Genomic DNA, 22224 nt, shown 5'->3' on the forward strand with positions numbered 1-22224 from the left:
TTTGGAGTAGCATATTAAGCCTCCCTCATACCCTGTACTTAGATTCTAGGTATTAATGAGGTCTTTCACCAAGACCCTCTCTCTAACCTTTGTTTTGGGATTTTAATATAAGTAGCAGTTAAGGAATGAAATCTCAGTGAACATCCTCATTATCAAAACCACCTATGTAATTCTCCAGCTGTTCCTATGTATAAGAAGGGGCAAAAGAGAAAATATTTTGTATTAATTAATGAAAAACGTATTTGGCATATGAAAAGCAAGGTATTAACTTTTTTAAAAGGAAAGAACAAAGCAGACCATGGAGTGCTAACAAGATACATGAAATTCACATAAGCATAGCCAATGTTTTTAATTGATTTTTTAAATTGATTTTGTAGGTAATAGTTACTGAAAGGTCTAAAGAATCAAGGAAAATATTCAAATGTGGGAGTCAACAAAATAGAAATGGAAAAATTTGTAGAGAAATTTGAAATTTGCCAGTCAGTAGTTATTGTTAGTGATAAATAAATAATTGATTTTGTGCTAAATGGCATTTTCTTTTTCAGTTTTGAAAATTTTTGGTCTTTATTTAATTCATTAGTTAGATTTTGCTATGGGAAGAATTTCTACCAAGAATAATCTGCCTTGGGGTGGCTAGGTGGTGCAGTGGATAGAGCACCAGCACTGGGGTCAGGAGTACCTGAGTTCAAATGTGGTCTCAGACACTTAATAATTACCTAGCTGTGTGGCCTTGGGCAAGCCACTTAACCCCATTTGCTTTGCAAAAAAAAAATCTAAAAAAGAATAATCTGCCTTAAAAAACAATCTGCTTTTCAATATGTTGCTGTCTTAACAAAATACATATGACTATTATGAGTTGTGTAAAATTAAAGAGGTTTAGTGTCAAGAAATTAAAAAAAATTTATCTAAAGATAAAAAACTAAATAGTGTCCTTCTCTCAAATATAAAATGAGTTGGTCACTTATAATGGTACAGATTTGAAAGGCAAAAAAGATTTGGGACTCTAGAAACATTTGAGTTTTACAGGACAGTGCTGCAAGTTCATCAATATTGGAATTTTTCCCACTGAAGTAGACTGGCAAATCATTGTGAGTTTAGGGTCCTAGAGAGGATCCTGGAGGGTGGTGGGAGGGTTGGTGACTTGCCCAAATTCACAAAATCAGAAATTATGAATAGTAGTACTAGAACCTAAACCTTGTAGACATCTAGTCTGGTACTAAACACTGAAATTTTTCCACTTGGCTTGTTATGAATTTTTTTAAAAAATAGTTAACTTAAAACAATTTAGGGAAACCTGACTGTTCCTTGCTGAGGGGAGCAGGGTGGGAAGGGAAGGTGGAGGGAAATTTTGTAACTTGGAAATATGCATCTACAAATGGATGAAAATAATTAATTAAAGAACAATTTAGGGTTTACTGTATCTAAAGGACATAAATAGAAGGAAATATTATCTCTCTTCCCAAAGAAATTCTAATAAGGGACAATAAATAGAGTGATAGGGTGAAAATATATAAAGAGAAGTTGGAAGACTAGGAATTCAGAGTCAAATAACATAATACAGGGTGAGGGGAGGAGGAGGATAATTCCAGTTTAGGAGGTATGATTTTAAAATAATAAGCAAGAAATGTAGAGACCAAGTTCCTGGGCAATTAAGGCAAAGACCTTTTCCATTTCCTTTCCTTTAACTGTATACTAAACATTTTGATATCTGAATTTCCACCTCATTAACCAACTAAAATTAGACTTTATGGCATCACCAATGAGCTCTTATTTGCCAAATTTAATGCTCTTTTCTCAATCTCCATCTTTCTTGACCATATTGCAGATTTTGACACTGTCAATCATACTTTTCTCCTTGGTACTCTTTTCTCTCCAAGACTGAATAACAGTGACCTTTTCCAGTTCTCCTTTTTACCTGGAATCTCTTCAGTTTCCTTTCAAAATTATTTATTCAGGTCAACCAACTAATAATGAAAGTAATCAAAGTCACTAATCCTATATACTAATCTAGCTCTAATTTACCTTGCTTGATAATTTCCATCAATAGTTTAAGTCAATTCAATCATTATTTCTATCTATGGAGATAATCCTCAGTTTTGTAAATCCATTACTATCTTCTCTCATGAGCTCCAATTTCACTTTAGTAGCTGCTTATCAAACATGTTGAAATGAACATCATATATATAATATATATATATGTATATATATTATTTATATATCTTAAACCAAACCTGAAAATTGAACTCATCATTTTTCTTCTCTTCTCTTCCAAATGTTCCCATTACTATTGGAGGCCTATCTTCTCTGTCACCCATTTGTTGCCATTTTACATTTTTCTCTCATAATCATTTCATATATCTACTTTATTGTCAAGTTTATCATGACAGCATTCACAACTTCTTCCATTTATACCCCATCTCTCCTCTAACATTTCCATTAACATAATGCAGGCTCTCATCTCATGTCTAAGTTATTTTAATGGCCTTCCAGTTTGCCTCCCTTTCTCAAACCTCTTCGAACTCCAATAAATCATTCAATTAATTTCCAGTGAGATTTTCCTAAATGTGAAGTTTAAATATGTCAGTTCCCTGCTCAGTAGTCTCCAGTGAAAAACACCATTACTTCCAAGATCAAATATAAAAATCCTATGTTTGACATTTAACTCCTCATAACTTGTATTCTTTTTACTTTTTGAAAATCCTTTTCCTTAACCTCCAAGAATTTGATTTTTTTAAAAGTTGCTAGTCTTTTATTAAGACCCTATGCCTTTGTACTAGCTGTCTCTTTTCACCTCAAAGGTATTAACCTTCCTTCTGAGATTAGTTCCTAGCCATTTTGTTTTTTGGAGGGTGGGGGTGGGGTAGCTTGCAAGGCAATGGGGTTAGGTAATTGTTAAATGTCTGAGGTTGGATTTGAACACAGGTCCTTCTGACTTCAGGGTCGGTATTCTATCCACTTAGCTGCCCCAATTTCCAAATATTTTCAATCAATCTTGTGAGCACTCGATTATATTTTTTTCTCCCATGGTTGAATATGATCTCCTTGAGGTTGAGGATATTGCAAGTTTATATGTGGGTTTTTATTTTTTTTTGTTGTTTTTATCTGCTGTCTTTTTATTTACTTTTTGTATTAATAGTAGTTAGTTGGACACATTGCAAAGCACTTAATAAATGCTCATTGGCTGGATGCTTGACTTCTCTGAATTCATGGTTCCAAGGTTAGATAGAGCATGGGATTCAACTGAAGAGAGTTAAAGACAATGAGCAGGATTCAGGCACCCTGGAAAGAAATTGACCAAAAAGGAAAGGAATGATTTAGGATAAGAAGAAGCATCAATTACTACAACCCAGAATTCCTGGAGCAAAGTGGACAATCCTGTGGAAGGGTTTTAAAGAGGATACCTAGAGTGCCACACATCTTGTTTCTGATTTTGCAAATGACTCAATATTTTAAATAGATTTTTCTAATATCTTTCATCTTAATGATAGTTTTCTGATTAAAGCACAGTCAAATGACATTAAGTTGCAAGAAATCCATTATAGTTTCCTCAGTTTTCTATAGCAGGATTGACATTGTGTCAGGTTTTTGTTGCTGGATGTTTGTTTTATCTATGTGTAAGTTTAAGTTATCTATGCAAAACATAAAACAAAGGTTCAGAAGGAAGTTATATGTATTTGATTTTTTTAATCATATTTTTAATGTTGGCTTTCCCTTTTTTCCTTGTTGTCAAGATCTGATCTATTACTGTGATTAAATCAATTATTTAAAAATGTGGTTGACAATTTATAAAAAATCAGTTACTATGAAAAAGTTTCATCACACTTTACTTTCCAGAAGATAGTATTTTTGAAAGAAAAGCTTGGTTTTACAGAATGAATATATGCATGTCTTATGACACTGAGTCAATAATATTTGCTTTTAAAATTTTAGTGCTGTGCTTAGAAAAGAAATCTACAGCCCAGATTACTGACTGCACACTCTTGAGGGAACAATGTATAAATGGCACAAATGGATGTGACCTTGTTTGGGCAGTCCTTGAAGATGTCTGTAATGTTTCAGGTAAAATACTCCTTTAGAAAGTATATTGCCATAATATATATATATATATATACATATATATATGTATATATGTATATATATATGTATATATATATGTATGTATATGTGTGTGTGTGCCAAAATGCTATTTTTGTCCCATTAGATATCATATATAATTATGCATGTGTGTATTATTTATAATCCATTTAATAATATATAGTGCAAAATGTATACCATATAATAGATTATATGTATATGTATATGTATAGGTATGCTTGCATATGTGTATACATTACAAAAAGGGAAGAGATGAAGAGATTTGTTGACATTTGTTTGGGAGATACTGGTATAAAAATGTCTATAATTAGTCTATAATTAGTAGTGGAAAAGATTTAACTGGAACATTGAGAAATTAAGTAAAGTGTCAAAATTGCAAAGTTAAATTCTGTCTCATGCATAACTTGAACCCAGGTATTCCCTACTCTAAAAATGGTGGGTTCCAGTTATGGATTCAGGGAAACTAAGTTTCATGAGTTCAAATCTGGTCTCAAATGGTTACAATCTTTGTGATCCTAGGCAAGTCATTTACTTACTTCAGTTTCCTCATCTGTATGGTAAACTGAAGAAAGAAATGGCAAACTGCTTCAGTATTTGCCAAGAAAATTCCAAAGCTGGATATCAAAGAGTTTGATTAGATTGAAAATGAATGTACAAATAAAACAACTCCCTTACTTTGGAGCTGACCCCTCTATCTCCTTAGACACAGTTCTGAGAAATTCTACAAATTCAAATTTAAAAATAAAAATTAGTGTTATATACTATGTTTGGAGGTTGCAGATATGGTAGAAATAGAACAAGATTTGGCATCAGAAAACCTAGGTTGAAGCACTTCCTAGCTGTGTGGCCATTGGCAAAGTATCTGTTTTATCCTAGGTAAAATGAGGATAATTTAAAAAAATGAGATTCTGCAGCTTATTACAATTTACATTTTGCCCTTTTCACATATTGACACACATACTTCACTTTTTTTTTTTTTTAGGATTTTGCAAGGCAAATGGGGTTAAGTGGCTAGCCCAAGGCCACACAGCTAGGTAATTAGTAAGTGTCTGAGACCAGATTTGAACCCAGGTGCTCCTGACTCCAGGGTGGGTGCTTTATCCACTATGACACCTAGCCACCCCCTCAGAAGTTGTTTCTACTTCACTTTTAACACAATAAACTTCTGTTATTGTTTTGTGATGGAAACATGTGTTTTGATCTGAATAAGATGTTAAGATGTTAAGCAGTTTCTTTACCAGAAGACAAGGTCTCAACTAGTCACCAAAGCTGGAGAGGACTTTTTGAAACAGACTCAGAAGATGCAGAAGGATAGTGAATGACTCCAAAAGACAAGAGAAGAGAAGAGTGGAGAGACATCGGACCAGTTCATCTCTATCATCTCTCGTCTATGTATACATTGTTTATCTGTAACTTCCCCATGACTCTGTAAGTGTGACACCCCTACCTTATGCCCTTCTCCTTATAGAAAGAAGGAGGGGAAGCAGGGTAAAAATGTTATCCATTGAGAGAGAAAGAGGAAGATTATTGGGTGGCATGATTATCCCACATGAGTCTGTATATCCTATCTAGGGAAAGTCCTATCTCTGATTTAGACAATGGGGTATTAGTAAAGGTGGGAGGAGAGAATCTAGCTTGCAGAAGTCAATGCCCAGTCTTTTGGTGTGGCTAACTGTTGGACTTGCTGTAGTCCAAAGCAATTTGAGAATTAGCTTTGGGTAGCAGTACCCCTGAGTCTGACCTAGATTCTCAGGTCCTGGTCAGAGGTGCACTGTGGCACAGGATTCTAATCCAGAGGAGAGAAATACCAGTGGCATATGACTGAGTCAGTTCAGGGTGACTATTGTCTATAACTGACTCGCCAGGATATTTGCCTGGGGAGTAGCAAATGTCTGGACATGTTCAGAAGCAGGGTACATATATTCTGGACTGTACAACATAGAGATAGGTGGCCTCAGACTCATGTGAGATTAATAATAGTACCTGGATCCCTTGTAAAGATGTGCAAATTGAGGCATTTGTTAAGTGAAAGGGATTATGAGTTAGTATGGACTTGCAAGGAAAATGCAGAAATGGCCTTGCAAGAAAAATAATTTAAGGAACATCATTAGGTATATTAGCTATTCTTGGGCTTGGTCCACTGACACAAAATCAGGGATTTATTTTTATCAGTTTTGGAGCCAGGAAGACCTATCTAAAGACATTGGTATAAAAACTTGCCAGTGGAAGAAGGTACAGCAAATTTGGAAATGTATCTATTATCATGGTAATTATAGGGCCTATCTAAAAGGGTCTCTTGGAAGTAAGGAGGTGATCAGGAAGTCATTATCTAGACTCAGAAATCTGAAGAAATCTCATCAAAATAAAAGAGGAGGGATTGAGTGGGATAAAGTCTGAGATCTCTTCAGTAGAATATTATAGATTAGAACTGTGTCTCTTCTGCCCCTCTTCCCCTGACAAAAAACTTGTGAAATACCAGTGAATGTTATTAGGATTGTAATGTGAAGGGCAAATTGACTTTTGTTCCTTATCTACTGAATCTTCAGGAAGGAGACATGTCTCTGATTGGATTATTTAAATTACTTTACAGGTTTATATGGTAAAGGACACATTCTTAACTAATGAGAATGGGTCAGTGGTGGGAGTGAATCACAAATGTGATTCTTGGGTCTTTGCTTTTGCCTCAGTCTCTAATTGACTTGGAGAAACAAATAAAGCTTTCTCTTTATAACTTGAAAAAAAAAAGATGAGGATAATTATTTCACTATGACTTACCTCTTAGGGTTGCCTTAAAAACTTTGTAAACAAAACATTATATAAATGTGAGCTCTTATAGATGTTTAAACTGGGTCCACTACAAATTTTACATCATGATGGGGTTACAACTTGGGGGGTCACATTACTAAGCAATCTTACTTTATAGAAAAAATTATGGTTATTCATTTCAATTTCCCTCTTCCTTTTTCTTCAACTCACATCATTCAAATTCCTTCTATCACAATCTTCTCTTCCATTCCTATCTCATTTAATAAAATGGCCCTACTCCTTATCCAGGATAAGTTTTTTACCTGCTCAACCAGTCCCATTCTTTCCCATTTCTGCCAACTGACTGTCCTCTCTGTTATCCACACTTTATCAAGTATTTCCTTTCCTTCTTTGTCTACTGGCTTGTTCTTTATAGAGTACAAGCAAGCCCAAATCCATTCCATTCAACAAACAAAAATAAACAAAAAACCCTCCCCCTTGAGTTTTCTATTTGCTTTAACTTTCATTCTCTATCTCCTCTAACTTTTGTGGTGAACTTACTTGCAAAGAATATTTACAATTGGTATCTTCACTTTATCACTTCTCACTCTCTTCTTACTTCTCACAATCTGGCTTCCAAATATCATTCCAATTGAACTACACTTTCCAAAATTCCAATTTATCTCTTATTTTCCAAAGACCTTTTCTCAGTTCTCATTCTCCTCAAGCTCTCTGTGGCTATTGACACTGCTAATCATTATCTCCTTCTTTATAATTCCTTCTCTCTTATTTTTCAGGGAATCAATCTCTCCTGCTTCTCCTCCCCCTTATCTAACCATTCTTATTCAATTTGATAGACCCTTTTACTAGATCACAACTTTTAATGTTATTTGATCTACATGGTTCTGTCCTAGGTCCTCTCCTCTTCTCCCTCTATACCACATCATAGAGTAGTTTCCTCAGCTTCCATGGATTTTATTATTATTATGTTGATGATTCTCAAGTTACCTATCCTAACCCAACCTCTCTGCTGACTTCCAATCTCACATCTTCCACTGCCTTTCAGAAATCTTGTCTAATAAACATCTTAAATACTACATGTCCAACATGTAACCCATTTTCTTTCCCCCTAAACTTTTACCTACTTGCCACTTATCACTCTTACTATGTATATACATATATATGTATATAACTATACTATTCTCTCACTGGCCCTTAAACTTTTAAGTTAGGAATCATACTGTACTTTTCATTTGCTTTTAACCCCATATCCAATCTGTTGTCAAAGCCTGTCATTTCATCCTTCACAACATTTTCAGAATATATATTCCCTTTTCATCTCTAACACTATCACTACTCTAAATCAGGCTCGTTGCAAAAGTCTGCTGATGAATCTGTCCGAATCAAGTCTTTCTTTACTCCATGAGCATCATTCAGCTCCTGAAGTGATTTTCTTAAAGTACATATTCAATCATGTCACCCCCCCCTTCAAGATTAAATACAAAATAATATTTTGGATATCCAAAGCTCCCTTCTACTTTTTTTTAACTTTCCTATCTTACTTCCTTATTTCCAAGTGGCAGTGTCTTCCCTACTATTCCATGATCAAGACATTCCATGTCTCTCTTGGTTTAGGGCATTTTCTTCAACTGATTCCCATTCCTAGAATGCTCTTCCTCATCTCTACCTATTGGTTTTCTGACTTCTTTTAAGTCCCAAATAAATCTCATTTTCTACAAGGAGTCTTTCAATCCTTCTTACTCCTAGTACTATCCTTCTTTTAATTACTTCCTAGTTATACTTTATATAGCTTCTTTTTTATATTTTTGCTTGGCATTTTCTCCTCCATCAAAATATAAGCTCATTGAAGGCAGGAGCTATCTTTGGTATATTTTTTTATCTCCAGGGTTTTGTACAATGTCTTTTTTTGCTTTCCCTTTCAAATTTTTAAATTATGTCAATAAAATAATTTCATAAAAAATTAACCTCATCTATTAAGGTGATGATATGGATAGAAACTATATCTATATCTATCTATCTATCTATATAATAAATATATATATATATATATATATATTTAAGTTCCAAAGTAAAACCTCTTTTCCTTAGGAAAAAATTGTTAATTCTCTTTGTTTATACCTTAGAGGGTGCTAAAATATTTTGCAGTGAGGAACAAGAGAAATGAACTACTCTCTCTGCCCCTTCCCAAATTCTCCAAAGCACCTGGTCTCACATGGTGGGGAGAGGAATGAGCAGAGCAATTAGAGTGAAACTCTGGAATTTTGCCAGGGTACTGTTTTTTGTTTCTGCCAAGACTGGCTTCTCCTGGGACATCCATGGAATCACTAACCCAGGGAGTCAACATTTGACTAAAATGACTGAATTGGTTTGTGATCTGAATTTGATTTTCTTTAACCCACAGATAAAATTTATGGGGATCTCCAAGTGCAAAAAGTAACTTACATGTATTAGAAACAATTTTATGCAATCATATTATTCATAAAATATATCCTTGTAATAGATATTCATGTGCATACACATGTACTGATCTTTTAAAGACCTGTGATTTCATTGTTTTGGGTACTCGATCTGCTTGAATTTTACATTCCCCTCTGCCTTAGTAGATGATCCATGAACAATAAAGAAATTACTAAAAATGTCTGAAAATATTAATAACCCCATACTTACTTGCACTGATGAGACTTCCCTCACTTAGCTAGACTGGACCTTAGTGAGAGTGAGAGACATAGAATCTGCTCCCAAACTTCTGGACCTCCCCAGGATTGTAGTGCTTGTCAGTGCTTGTGAATATAGGACCTTAGAATGAAGAATAGAATGGAACCTCAAAAGTCAATCCCCTCACTTATAAACTGAAAAACTTTTTAACAGCATAGCTAATTGCTCAACCATGCAAGAAGAAAGCCTGCATTGGATTGTCCTTAAAGCCGGAAAAGACTTAATCACTTAATCCAATACCATCATTTTTACAGAAGAAAAAACTGAAATTGAGGGAGTCAATGATTTGATTGAGGTCAAATTGATAATGCAAAAGGAAGTATTTGAATTCAGGTCCTCTGCTTCTAAAGAATAAATAGGCATATGTGTGTATAATTATTATTTAAATAATTAAAAATAAATTTCTTTTGTTAGCATATGCATACATGTATATTGATGAGATTTAGCATTTGTTCAAGGTTTTTTCCCTTTAATTTCTTTATCTTATTGTAACCTCTTTTTAACAATAAAAGATTAACAATCAGGGCCCTCCTTTTACAACAAAAGATCCTCACAATGGCCACCAGTAGGGACTTGATCTGAAAAGTAACTTGACAGTTCATCTAGGCAGGCATAGGAAACTGAGAAGATATGAATAAATCCTGCATCTCATGCCTACTCACTTAAACCTTAGACAAATTATTTATCTTTCTTTATCTTTATATTTCTTTATCTATAAAAAAAAGAAAGAAATTTGGAATATATATATATATATATATATATATTCTCTATAGTTTCATCCTCCTTTATATATAAAATCCTATGCAGTTATCCAAGCCTCCATTTTACAAATACAAAAACTGAGGCTAGCAAGGTAAATAGGCTTACACATGGATCAAAATCTAGAATTCTAACAAAATGATAAATATAAAATTAGTTATATATAGGTCAGTGCTTCCTTGGGGAGGGGGTTTGCAAGGCAATGGGGTTAAGTGACTTGTCCAGTGTCATACACAGCTAGGCAATTATTAAGTGTCTAAGGTCAGATTTGAACTCAGGTCCTCCTGACTCCAGGGCCAGTGCTCTATCCACTGTACCACCTAGCTTCCCCATCAGTGGTTTCTTTAGAGAATAGTTTAGTCCTCTGATAGTTTAAGCAATTTAGGGTTACCTTACCAATATTTATCAGAAGTCACACTTGAATCCACTTGGACCTAACAACCACTGACTTTAGAGAGTTTTCAATTCACTATGTTAAACTGCTTCTTACCTCTTGTATGATTGATTTAAAATTCTGCACTTGCTTAACAGAAAAATATGAGGAAATATTTCTATTACAAATGGATTTGCCTGCAGTGACAAGTAAAAAATCTATTGAATTTAAAAAAAGAGGCCAATGAATTAAAAAGAACTGAATTCAAGTTCCAAACTAGACATATATCTGTACAAACCAAATTTTTTAGTAATTAGGACAGAAGTGTCAAAAACAGAAGCTCTAAGAATATAAACAGAAGAGAGTGATTCACCTTCATTGGTAGGAAGAGTTTCCCATCTAAACATACGCACACACACACACACACACACACACACACGTATGTATGTGTGAGTATATATATGCATATATGTATATATATAGTATTATTCTTTTCATATTGCTCCATAATTGTGTGAAGAGATGAACATTGTCTTAACATTATTTGCAAAAAGGAAGCAACTATGAAATGTAGTGCTATATGAAATATTGTTATAATTACAACTGTATCTTAGTATTTCACCAACTGATTTTTAGATAAAGAAATACTTCACTTTAGAACAATACATTTAAATGGTACCATTTTTTTCATATTTATTTTCATCCATATGTGCATGTATATTTTTAAGTTGCAAAATTTCCTTCCACATTCCTTTCCCACTTACCTTCTTTCAGCAGCAAGCAGTCTAGTTAATATTGAACATAAATATTTTGATGAACATGTTTACAGATTAGTTATTTTTGGTATGAGGAATTAAGATTAAGGGAAATAGACATATGAGATAATTTTTATAAAGTATTCATCAGATTCTGAAGGGTTTTTTTGGTATGTTTTGATTTGTTTTTCTTCGGTATCATTCTCAAAATTATATTTTCAGGAATCAAAGAAATATAGTGCATACACCTTCATGATGTTTCATCATCATCATTTTCTCATTGTTTTTGGACTTGAATCAAATAGCATTAAATTGAGATATTTGCCAGTCATCCTTTCTGCACAGTTTTGCTGGGAGCAGATCAGATAATAATTATTAAAGAAATAACAATAGTTTTGTATGCTATCCTATAGATTTTTTTAGTCAGTTGAATAAATACAATATTTACACTATAACTAAGACAACAGAAAAGTGAGGCTAAATTCATGGATAATTTACTATAATAAACTGACCTTGTCATAGAAGACTGACCATCTGGGGAATATGAATATAAGATTAAAATATGTATATTTGTAAAAAACCTCCAAACTTAAGAACATTTTTCTCAAACACATTATATATATATATGTATATGTAGATCTTGATAGTTTAGAAATATAATCAGCATAACTTATCATCCCTTCATGACATGTAACTTAGGTAAACTTGTTACCCAACTCTCAAACCTTCCTATCCCCAGACCAAGGAAGTGTTTGCAATGAAAATAGAAAAAGATATATTTTCCCCTTTCTAACATGAATTTATTGAATATTATATATGAACCTTGTAGTTACTACATCTAATTGTTCACATATCTCAAAGATTTATATGTCTTTGCAACTACCCAACAGATGTGAACTAGTTAGACAAAGAGACAGTAACCACTGCTATGTGGATACTAATAGAAAAGTTAGTTTAATAGAATGGGTGCTAGATAAAAGCAATAGGATCCTTCTTTAGAGGCAAATTCTTTAGCCTCTGTGTCCCACAGTTTCCGCATCTGTAAAATGAGAATAATAAGATTTATAATAAATCATGCACAGAGATGTAGGGGAAAACTTTTGAAGACGTTAAAATAATATCTATTGTTCAGTTGTTTCAGTCTTGTCTGACTCTTTGGGACTCCATTTGGCATTTTCTTGGCAAAGATACTGGAGTGGTTTACCATTTCCTTTTCCAGCTCATCTTACAGATGAGGAAACTAAGGAAAACAGAGTTGAATGATTTGGCCAGGATCATGCAGCTAGTGTCAGAGGCTGAATACGAACTCACATCTTTCTGTCTCTGTTCCCAGTGCTCTAGACACTGCACTTACCTATTTGACAAAGTAAATGTTTTATTATCCTTTTCTGTAGCTATCCTCCATCCTTGCCCTAAGTGATTGACATGCACGTATGTATGTATGTATGAGTGTGAGATGAAACAAAGATGATTACTCTCCACACTGTCTTTGGCCAGACAGATGTACAATACCTATGCTCTCTCAACTCATAATACAATAGTACAAGTTGGAATTAATCATGATGATCATCTATTGTACTTATTATCACCTACTCCAATTATTCCAATTTCATTTTATGTAAATAGACACTGAAATGGAGCACTGGAGTAAAATTCTTGGTCACGAGTTGAGAAGAAAATGTAGAGCATTAAAAAATTTCTTTGTTTTCTTTAAGCAGAAAAAAAATTCTGAAAATTTCATGATGACAAATTCAAAATTGTGTCAAAAGACTTTTATGTTTCACAAAATGTGAGATATTTTCATAAGATCATCTAATCTTAGAATCATAGGAAGAGTTGGAGGGGATCTTAGACACTATCAATTCCAATTCCCTTATTTTATGGATGAGGAAGCTTGAAGTTCAGAGATGTTAAATATATTGTCCAAGATCATTCAGTATTAGGATCTGACTCCAAGGCCCCTGATCCCAGAACAGCATTTTTCTCTCTAGACAAAATGAAGTAATTTCCAGATTTTTGTTAATTATATTCTTATAATTATCTTTTTATCACTCTATAAGAAGGGTACTCAAGTGTATCAAGAATCTTTTGGTAAAAGCCTTAGAGGAGTTATTTTGTTTCACTTTCAGGTTTACAACTTGCACTGGAAATTAGACCAATAGTTAAAATGAATAGAGATACAAATAAGAAATAGCTTTGTGATTAAATTGTTGTAGGGAAAGTACTGAATGAGGAAATTCTTCCATCCAATTTTTGAAACTATAGTGTATAAGAATTTCAGAGTATTGAGAGATTTAGTGTGTTATTCAGGGACACATGGCTAAATTGTGAGGCAATGAGGATAAAGAACTAGATTTGATATTACAAAAACAAGTTCAAAACCTTCATCAATCATTTATTAACTGTGTGACACTGACTCAATTAGTGACTATCTACCTCAGCTTCCTCATTTGTAATTTGGGGATAATATTATACTTCTCAAGATCATATTTGTAAAATGCTTTACATTTTAAACTTAAAACATCATGTAAGTATACATTATTATGCTAAAATTGAAAACAATGTAATGTTTATTTCCTAAGACTCCCATAGGACTTCAAATAATATATCACTTTTAAAGATTTTGCTATTTTCTATCTAGAATATGATCATAAAATATTAACCTAATGAAACATTATTTCATTATAATCACAATATATTATATGTTAAAACTTTACTCCTTGAAGCAAAACTAGAAAAACAAATGGGAAAACTTGTTGCATTAATGAGTTCACATAGATATGGTTTTCATTCTATATTAAAAATAAATAAAATAAGTTTTGTGCTTAATAAAAGAGCCTACAGATATTAAAAGAAATTTCATTTTATAGTGTTTCTCTTTGACTCATCAAGTCATGAAACTTTGATATTGCTAAATTGTTGTTATTCAAAATATATTTTAAATAAATATATTGTAATTAAATTATTTTGGAAAATCAAGTAATTACATTCAAACTAATGTATTCAATATTTTATATATGTGCATATTTATATTTATATTTGTCTATAAATTTTAGGTAATGACTGCAAAATGAAAGATTCATTGACCTGTAACTCAAGTATCCAATCCCTGGAAGATCATTATCCCAAATTTAAAAACTGTCTTTGTACTGAAGATATTTATTGTAGCATTAACAAGTTGCTTGGCAAACGATGTACCAGTAAAACAGGTAATAAGAAGATTCTCAAATATAGAAAATTATCAAAAGAAAAACAGAGATTTTACCAGTGACAAAATGAACTAATCTAATTAATTAATTAACCATATAGATTTTGTAAATATATATAACTATGTGAATCAGCTTAACAGCTAATCATTTTTCAGTCATATCTAACTCATCATGATGCCATGGGATTTTTTAGGCAAAGATATTGATGTGGTTTGCCATTTCCTTTTTCTTTGCATTAAGGCAAACAAATGTCAAGTGACTTGCTCAGGGTCACACAATTACTGTGACTGTGGAAAGATTTGATCTCAGAATTTCCTGGCTTCAGTTTCCACTGTGCTCTATCCTCTGAAACTTAGCTGCCTAAATCAGTTGTACAGGTAACTTATCCAGCTCAATTACATACTCTGTGACTTCTATTTCAAATATTAAATTTCATTGAAATGTATTATGAGTTGTAGATTATATTCTTGTACAAAAATATTTATGGAAATTGTGTTGCAAAAGGACTAAATCAATAATTTAACATGACATATATCTTTATGACTTTTAATAATAAATGAATTGGCTCAAAATGCATCTCTTTTAAAACTACCTTGCATAACCAGGAAAATAATCAATGATAGTACTGAAACAGAGCCCTCACCTCTTTTTTGATCCAAAAGTCATCCTTTGTTCCTTGCTGATGCTTTATGTTCCTGTTATTTGACTATGTGGACAGGCTGTTAATAAGAAGTTTTATTGGTAAGAATTTTTTTTAAACCATAACCTGTATTACAATGCTTATGTAATCTTTAGCATGTCTCCATGGCTCATGATAGATCTATTTCTTTTGTGCTTATGTCTGAATCTATACATTTTTTGTAACCAAACTTTTAAACCAAAGAGCTCTGCTAAATTCAATTATACTTTTAAAATAATCAAAAATCTCCCACTAGAGGGCAGCTAGGTGGTACAATAGATAGAGCACTGTCAGGAGCATCTGAGTTCAAATCCTGCCTCAGACAATAATTGCCTAGCGGTGTGACCATGGGCAGATTACTTAACCCCCAATTGCCTTAAATAAATAAAATTTTTTAAAAATCTCCCACTAACTCTATTTGTATTCAGATGAATTAGCATAATAGTATATTTTCTCCCACAAATAAGAGATTACATCCTTACAATGCTAAAAGGTCTCACATTTTTAACTTAATGCTTCTGACACAGAAACCTAAGATTATTTTAGGAAATCATTACATAAATGAAGAAAAGGGTTATAAGATGTTTAGTTCTGCCTTTCTTATTTACCAACAGGTCTTATTTAGTCTTCAATCTTCCTCTAAAATGGAATTTTTCCTTTACCTTCCAATATATGAAATGATGAACTATTTTCTATCAAAGTCTCACATAATCTTGAGTCATGGAGTAGTACTTATTTTTTGATTTTTAACTATTGGCTTTTTGGTTTGGTGCTATTATTTATCTGCTCTTTTTAAGAGATTAAAAAGGAATCAAACTTATTTTGACCATACCACTTGGGGGTATGTGTCTCAGTGGAGAGAAAATTTCAGCAGAATTTTAACTAAGAGAAGAAGAAAAAATGTTTAACATATAAAATGTCATATGAAATGAATGAATGAATAATAAGGCTCTTAACTATTTGCCATGTGAAAAGAATTATGCAAAGTCCTGGAGATAAAAGTAGAAAAGAAAGACAGAAGAATATAGGTGAATGATAGATAACCTTAAAATCAGGAATTCTGGAGAATATATTAGCAATGTGATGCACAACCACATAGTTCTCTTAGGCAATTGTCTAAGTTGACTCTAAGTTAAAGTGATGTTTATTTTTATTGGTAAAGGAGTTTCCTTGTAGGGACTTCCCTATGTTAATTTAATCTTATCCCTTAAAGCTTCCATTGAATAGAACATAGGAATTAGACATTTTTAGTTACCACCAGGTTCTCCAATTAAATGATACAAAAAGTTAAAATCTAAATATGTGCATAAAATAAGTTTAAGGAAAATTGAGCACTGAAGTTTCAGAGGGCAAAAACAGATTGTCTTAGTCCCTAGTTGTCCTGCAGGTAGTAGGTGGTTAATATATGTTTATTGATTGATTCATAGTCTTATATTCATTTTTGCAGAGCATTCAGAGCTTACTTCAGCCCAAGTTATTCAATCAGATGTCATCCAGAGGACTATGTTGGAAAAGAGAGTGCAAGGGAGTGAAAGAGACAATGACTGCATTGTTGCCATGCAGGCTTGTCAAGCAACTGAGCATTGCTTCATGATCTATGAGAATTTTAAAGAAACATGTAGTTCAAAGACAGTAAGGTGCAGCAGTGATGATGCAGCAGGAAGCCTGTGCATTGCATTAAGGGAAAAGTTAAAGAAAAGTGTGCTGTGGGATTGCAACTGTATGGAGCCATTGAATGAGGACTGTATCCAAATATGGAAAAATATATTTGAAAGCCCTTGCTTACAGCATGCTCAAGGACATGTGACAGTCGTTAGTGAAGAATATGAAGATGAATATATTCAGGAGGATATGAATGCAGGTTTGTATTTATTCAAGGATTTTCAAGAGCAATATATGGAAGCACTCTACTAAATGTAGAATGTCAGACTAACTTAAATATCCTTTCCTTTCTCACAAATAGAGATGGAGTCATGACTTTTCTCCAGATTTTGCATTATTTTAACTCAAACAATTTCCCTTTGTGTGTGAAAATCAGATTCATAGCCGAGTTTCTACCTCTTTCTTTCCCTCATTGGAGAAGATGAAATTGTCATTTAGACAACTCAAGATCTTATAACTCTACTATCTATTCTATTTTCTACTTTGGGGAGAGAAAAAGGTGGGGGGGGGGAGAAGAGAGGAAGTGAAAGAGAAAGAAAGGGAGGAAAAGAAAGAGAGAAAAAGAGAGAGAGATATCTTAGATTTGAAGAAATTCTAAATTTAGAAATTAGTGAAAGTAAAAAAAAGTAAAAATATAATTATATGATTTTTTTTTATTTTTAAGTTCATGGTCAGTTTTAAATCTATTTAATTGTTCAATCATTTCAGACATGTCTGAATCTGTGATCCCATTTAGGCTTTTAAATTTCCTTCCTCCACTCATTTTACAGATGAGAAAATGTGAGGCAAATAGGTTTAAGTAATTTGCTCAGGGTCACATAGCTAGTAAATGTCTGAAGCTGAATTTGAATTCAGGTCTTTCTGACTTCAGGACCAGTATTTTATTCACTGTATTACTTGGCTCCACAAAATCTGTCTCTAGACTTCTTTTTAAGAAATCCTCTTCTAAGGGGTGGCTAGGTGGTGCAGTGGATAAAGCACTGGCCCTGGAGTCAGGAGTACCTGAGTTCAAATACGACCTCAGACACTTAACAATTACCTAGCTGTGTAGCCTTGGGCAAGCCACTTAACCCCATTTGCCTTGCAAAAAACTAAAAAAAAGAAAAGAAATCCTGTTCTAGAGGTAACTGAAGGAGAGACCCAGAAGATTTAGGTTCTAATTCCTCTTTATATCTATTAAAATATTATTAAATTTCTTGTTTTAGGATTCTACCTTCCTTTTTTACTATTGTATTGTTATACTATTTTATTCATTAAATTCATTCATTTAAGTAACATTTATTAAGTGACTTCTATGGGTCACATACTGTAATAAAATTTAAGAAACAAAGAAGATGAAGAAAAATAAAATACCCCCCTTCTTTTAAAAATGTATATTTTATTGAATGAGACAGTATATTAATGTACATATTTTATACATAATTACGGGGAAATGAGGATGGGGACTAGTGGTAACATGGATCAAGAAACGTAAACATGATGCTTGAACTGAATTTTGAAAGAAAAAAGGAACTCTGCAAACTAGTCAGTCAACATACTTATTAAATATTCACTATGTGCTAGGAACTTTGTACCTTGTAGAGGTAAGAAGGAAGCATGTTCCCGGCCCTAGGCAACAGCATATTTGAAACTGATGGACTGGTTTGAGACAGTAGATGGGCTGTGTTGAGAAAAAGCAGTAAGGTAAATTTGGACAGAATATAAAGTCTGGGAAAATAATGGATACTCAATTGAGGATGGTAAGGAGAAAATAAAATAAAAAAGAAAGACTATAGAATGTCTACCTAAAGGTGGCCAGGATATCAAGAAGTCTTAACAGCAAGTTCTATGGGAAACAGTTGAGAAGAATGGAGAGAAGAGAAGAGAATGATAAAGAACAAGACAGATAGCTATCTTCAAATATTTGGCAGTTAGTCAAATATCTGAAAGAATGATTATGTAAAGACATAAATAGAATCTTATGAGGACATAAGCAGAAATAGTGGTTGGGAGAGTTTAGCTCAATATAAGGGAATCAGATTTCAACTCAAGAACTTTCCAATTCTGTCTGTGCAAGACAGAATAGATTATTTTATGAGGCAATGACTTCTTTTTCACTGGAGCTGCATGGCATAGTATTTAGATAAAGAAAGTATTCTGGAGATCAATTAGTGCAACTTTCTCATTCTGCAAATGAGTAAACTTTGACCCAATAAGGTAACTTGGTACCTGAGCAGCAGAGGCAAGATAATAATAATAATAATAATAATAATAATAATAATAATAATAATAATAATAATGATGATGATGATGATGATGATGATGATGATGATGATGATATTTATGACAACAATCATAAATCAACTATTCTTTTCCTTACAACCTGTTATCTCCTTGAGGGGAATATTATAGGAGAGGTCATATTGTGGGAAGAGATTGAACTGAATCATCTCAGAGATTCTTTTCAGCTCTAAGAATCTAAGATACTATTATTTCAGTGCACAAGACCTCTTTTTTTTAAGATTAAAGTAATTTAGATTAAAGTAATTTGCCTAAATTTTACTTCTAGAGAATCCAAATATTGAAGGGAAGGTTAATTTGGTTTGGAAAAGACAACTGACTCATTGTTTCTGTTGAAATACAAGGTCCAGTCACTAAAATTTATTCCTATGATTAAGCAATGACAAGGATGGTAAATTGACTTAAATAATAGCCAAGTCTTTATTTTGATCAGATCTTTGCCCAGATATTATCTAGACTTGCAGGTTTAAAAACTTAAGTCTAAGTGTTCCCACTTTTGTTAATTATTAGCTATTTTAAAGGATCAGTATTAATGATTCTGATTCATATTTACAAGTTACACATAGGAAAGTTTTCAATTTATGTCTTTCTTTCTAGATTACATCAATAAACCTATTAAATTGCAGTGGGATAAAGCTCTACTTCCTCACCATGGTAAGCATTACAACAGTTAGCGTTACTACCACATTCTGTAGTTATTTAATATTTTTATTATTTCAAACTATACAGTTATCAAATAAATCAAATATTTTAAAAATGATCTACTTATGTATATTTTCTCTCCCTCTTTCTATGTATACATTTGTGTGTGTGTGTATATGTGAACCCTAAAACTGATAATCCTAAAAATATAGGTTTAAAATAAAGTGACAAAAAAAATAGGTTATACATGAACTTTTATACCCTGGGATTATTTGTCCAAGATGATCACCCAGACTGAGGAAGAAATAGGTACATTTGCCCAAAACCAAAGAATAGGGGAAACCATTAACTTCATTGCAGAAAATTGTCTAAAAAAATTGGAGTCCTGAAATAGTTACATTAAATTAAAGAGATAATAAAGAAAATAACATTTTGCCTATTAACAAGTAATTGACTTTTACCATGATCCAGGGAGATGGTTCATCAAATTTCTTTGTACAAGTCAGATAATTTAGCTTAAAAACCACTTAAAAACTGACAAGTTATCTAATATTAACAATAATAGTAGTAGTAGTACTAAATTTAAATTTAGCATTATTTTTACTTTCTTCTGTCTCCCTCACTTGATTTTCAAAATCTTTTTTTGAGCTCTGTCATAGCCTGAGCCCAATTTCTGTTTTTTTTAAAGTCTTTAGATGCAGAAGCTTGTAGTTCCTCATCTTCAGATTGAGTATTTTGATCCTTCTTGGGATCATAGATAATGTATTTCTCTTTCTTTTTTTTTTAAAGGTTTTTGCAAGGCAAATGGGGTTAAGTGGCTTGCCCAAGGCCACACAGCTAGGTAATTATTAATTGTCTGAGGCTGGATTTGAACTCAGGTACTTCTGACTCCAGGGCCGGTGCTCTATTCACTGCACCACCTAGCCACCCCCTACAACGGATTTCGCAATGGTGTTCCTTTTTTTCCCCTCTGCTTACTCATTTCTCCAGTCTGTGCCTGGATTTGGGCTGCTTCCTGAGCTTTTGAATATTACTGGGACACCCCTGCCCCCCACAAGGATATCTGTGTGTGAAGCTCTGACTTCCCTCCTAGTCTGTGAATGTACAAGTTCACCCCTCTGCCACGGGGCTGAGGTGGTGGGGGCTTGTTCTATGGGGGGCCTAGAGTGTGATCAGGATCTGAATGTGGTCAAGAGCCCCAGAATCATGTTCCAGGTACAGAGGACAGACCTTTGAATTCTTTCCATTCCCTTACCTTTGGTGAGCTGAGCACTCAAGACTCAGTTGCCTGGGGGATTTTGCTTACTGATTCCATGCCTGCTTCTGTTTCCTGCCATGCAGAGCTGACTGCGCTGATTGCCACAAATGCCCTGAGGGCCTGGGCTTCCAGTGCTCTCTCTGACAGAGGTCCCCTCGGCTGATCCTCCAATTTTTGCCCTGTGCTCCCCATGATGCATGTCAGGAGACTGCCCCTGCTGTGGTGAGCTACAGCAACCAGGCACCCTGGGGCTGCCTCTTGGAGGCTGAAGTTACTTCACTCTGGCAGGCTGCCCCTCTAACCTCGTAGAGTGGAGCCTTGCCACTATTTTCCAGGACTGGAGAATTGCCTTACAGGATCTTTCTGTGGGTTATGTTTCTTGAAAATTTAGTTGGAGTCATAATTTTAAGATTTTTGAAATATTATGGAGAGAACACCTAGGAGAGGCTGTTCTTCCATCACATCTTGGTTCCACCCCTAAAATACATTTTCAAGAAATGTTGTATATATGTATGTATGCTAATGTATTAAATTTCTGTACTTTATTATTCTAATTTATTTGAACTTCAGGTCCCTCATCAGTAAATTGAAATTATACCTCTGTGGTAAAGTAGAAACAGTTCTGAAATTGTATCCAAAGGAACTTTAATCTAATAATGGTTCAGAGTTTTACTGCCCATGTGACCTTGAGTGACTCTCTTAACCTCCTTTCCTTTAGCTATAAAATGAGTGCATAGGGTTAGATGGTCTTAAAGTTCTCTTCCAGTACTAGATCATGGTTTCATGATCCTATTATGGGCAATGAAATAATACATACAAAACATTTTATAAATATAAAAGTTCAAATTATTGTTATTATTACTATTTTCATTATCAAATTATCAAAAGGCAATCTGATAACTCCCTGTCCTTTGCCATTCATCCAGGAAATTTATGTTATGAGATGTTTCTTGAAATACAGAATTGTTCTTTCTTGTGTCCTTTCAAATCATCCCCAAAAGCAAAATTAAAAGAAATATATATATATATAT

General features: G+C 33.5%; 1 protein-coding gene across 1 annotated transcript in view; it reads left to right on the forward strand.

Moving 5' to 3' along the window:
* GFRAL (GDNF family receptor alpha like) overlaps positions 1–22224 on the forward strand; it is a 40795-nt gene that overhangs the window by 9553 nt on the left and 9018 nt on the right. Inside the window, exons 2-6 of the mRNA XM_074190001.1 lie at positions 3931–4059; positions 14520–14672; positions 16799–17212; positions 18711–18752; positions 19891–19947. Of these exons, the coding sequence (XP_074046102.1) occupies positions 3931–4059; positions 14520–14672; positions 16799–17212; positions 18711–18752; positions 19891–19947 (795 nt within the window). The remainder of the gene's footprint in view (positions 1–3930; positions 4060–14519; positions 14673–16798; positions 17213–18710; positions 18753–19890; positions 19948–22224) is intronic.

The sequence above is a fragment of the Macrotis lagotis genome, chromosome 5 (genome assembly GCF_037893015.1).
Source record: "Macrotis lagotis isolate mMagLag1 chromosome 5, bilby.v1.9.chrom.fasta, whole genome shotgun sequence".
Classification (NCBI taxonomy): Eukaryota; Metazoa; Chordata; class Mammalia; order Peramelemorphia; family Peramelidae; genus Macrotis; species Macrotis lagotis.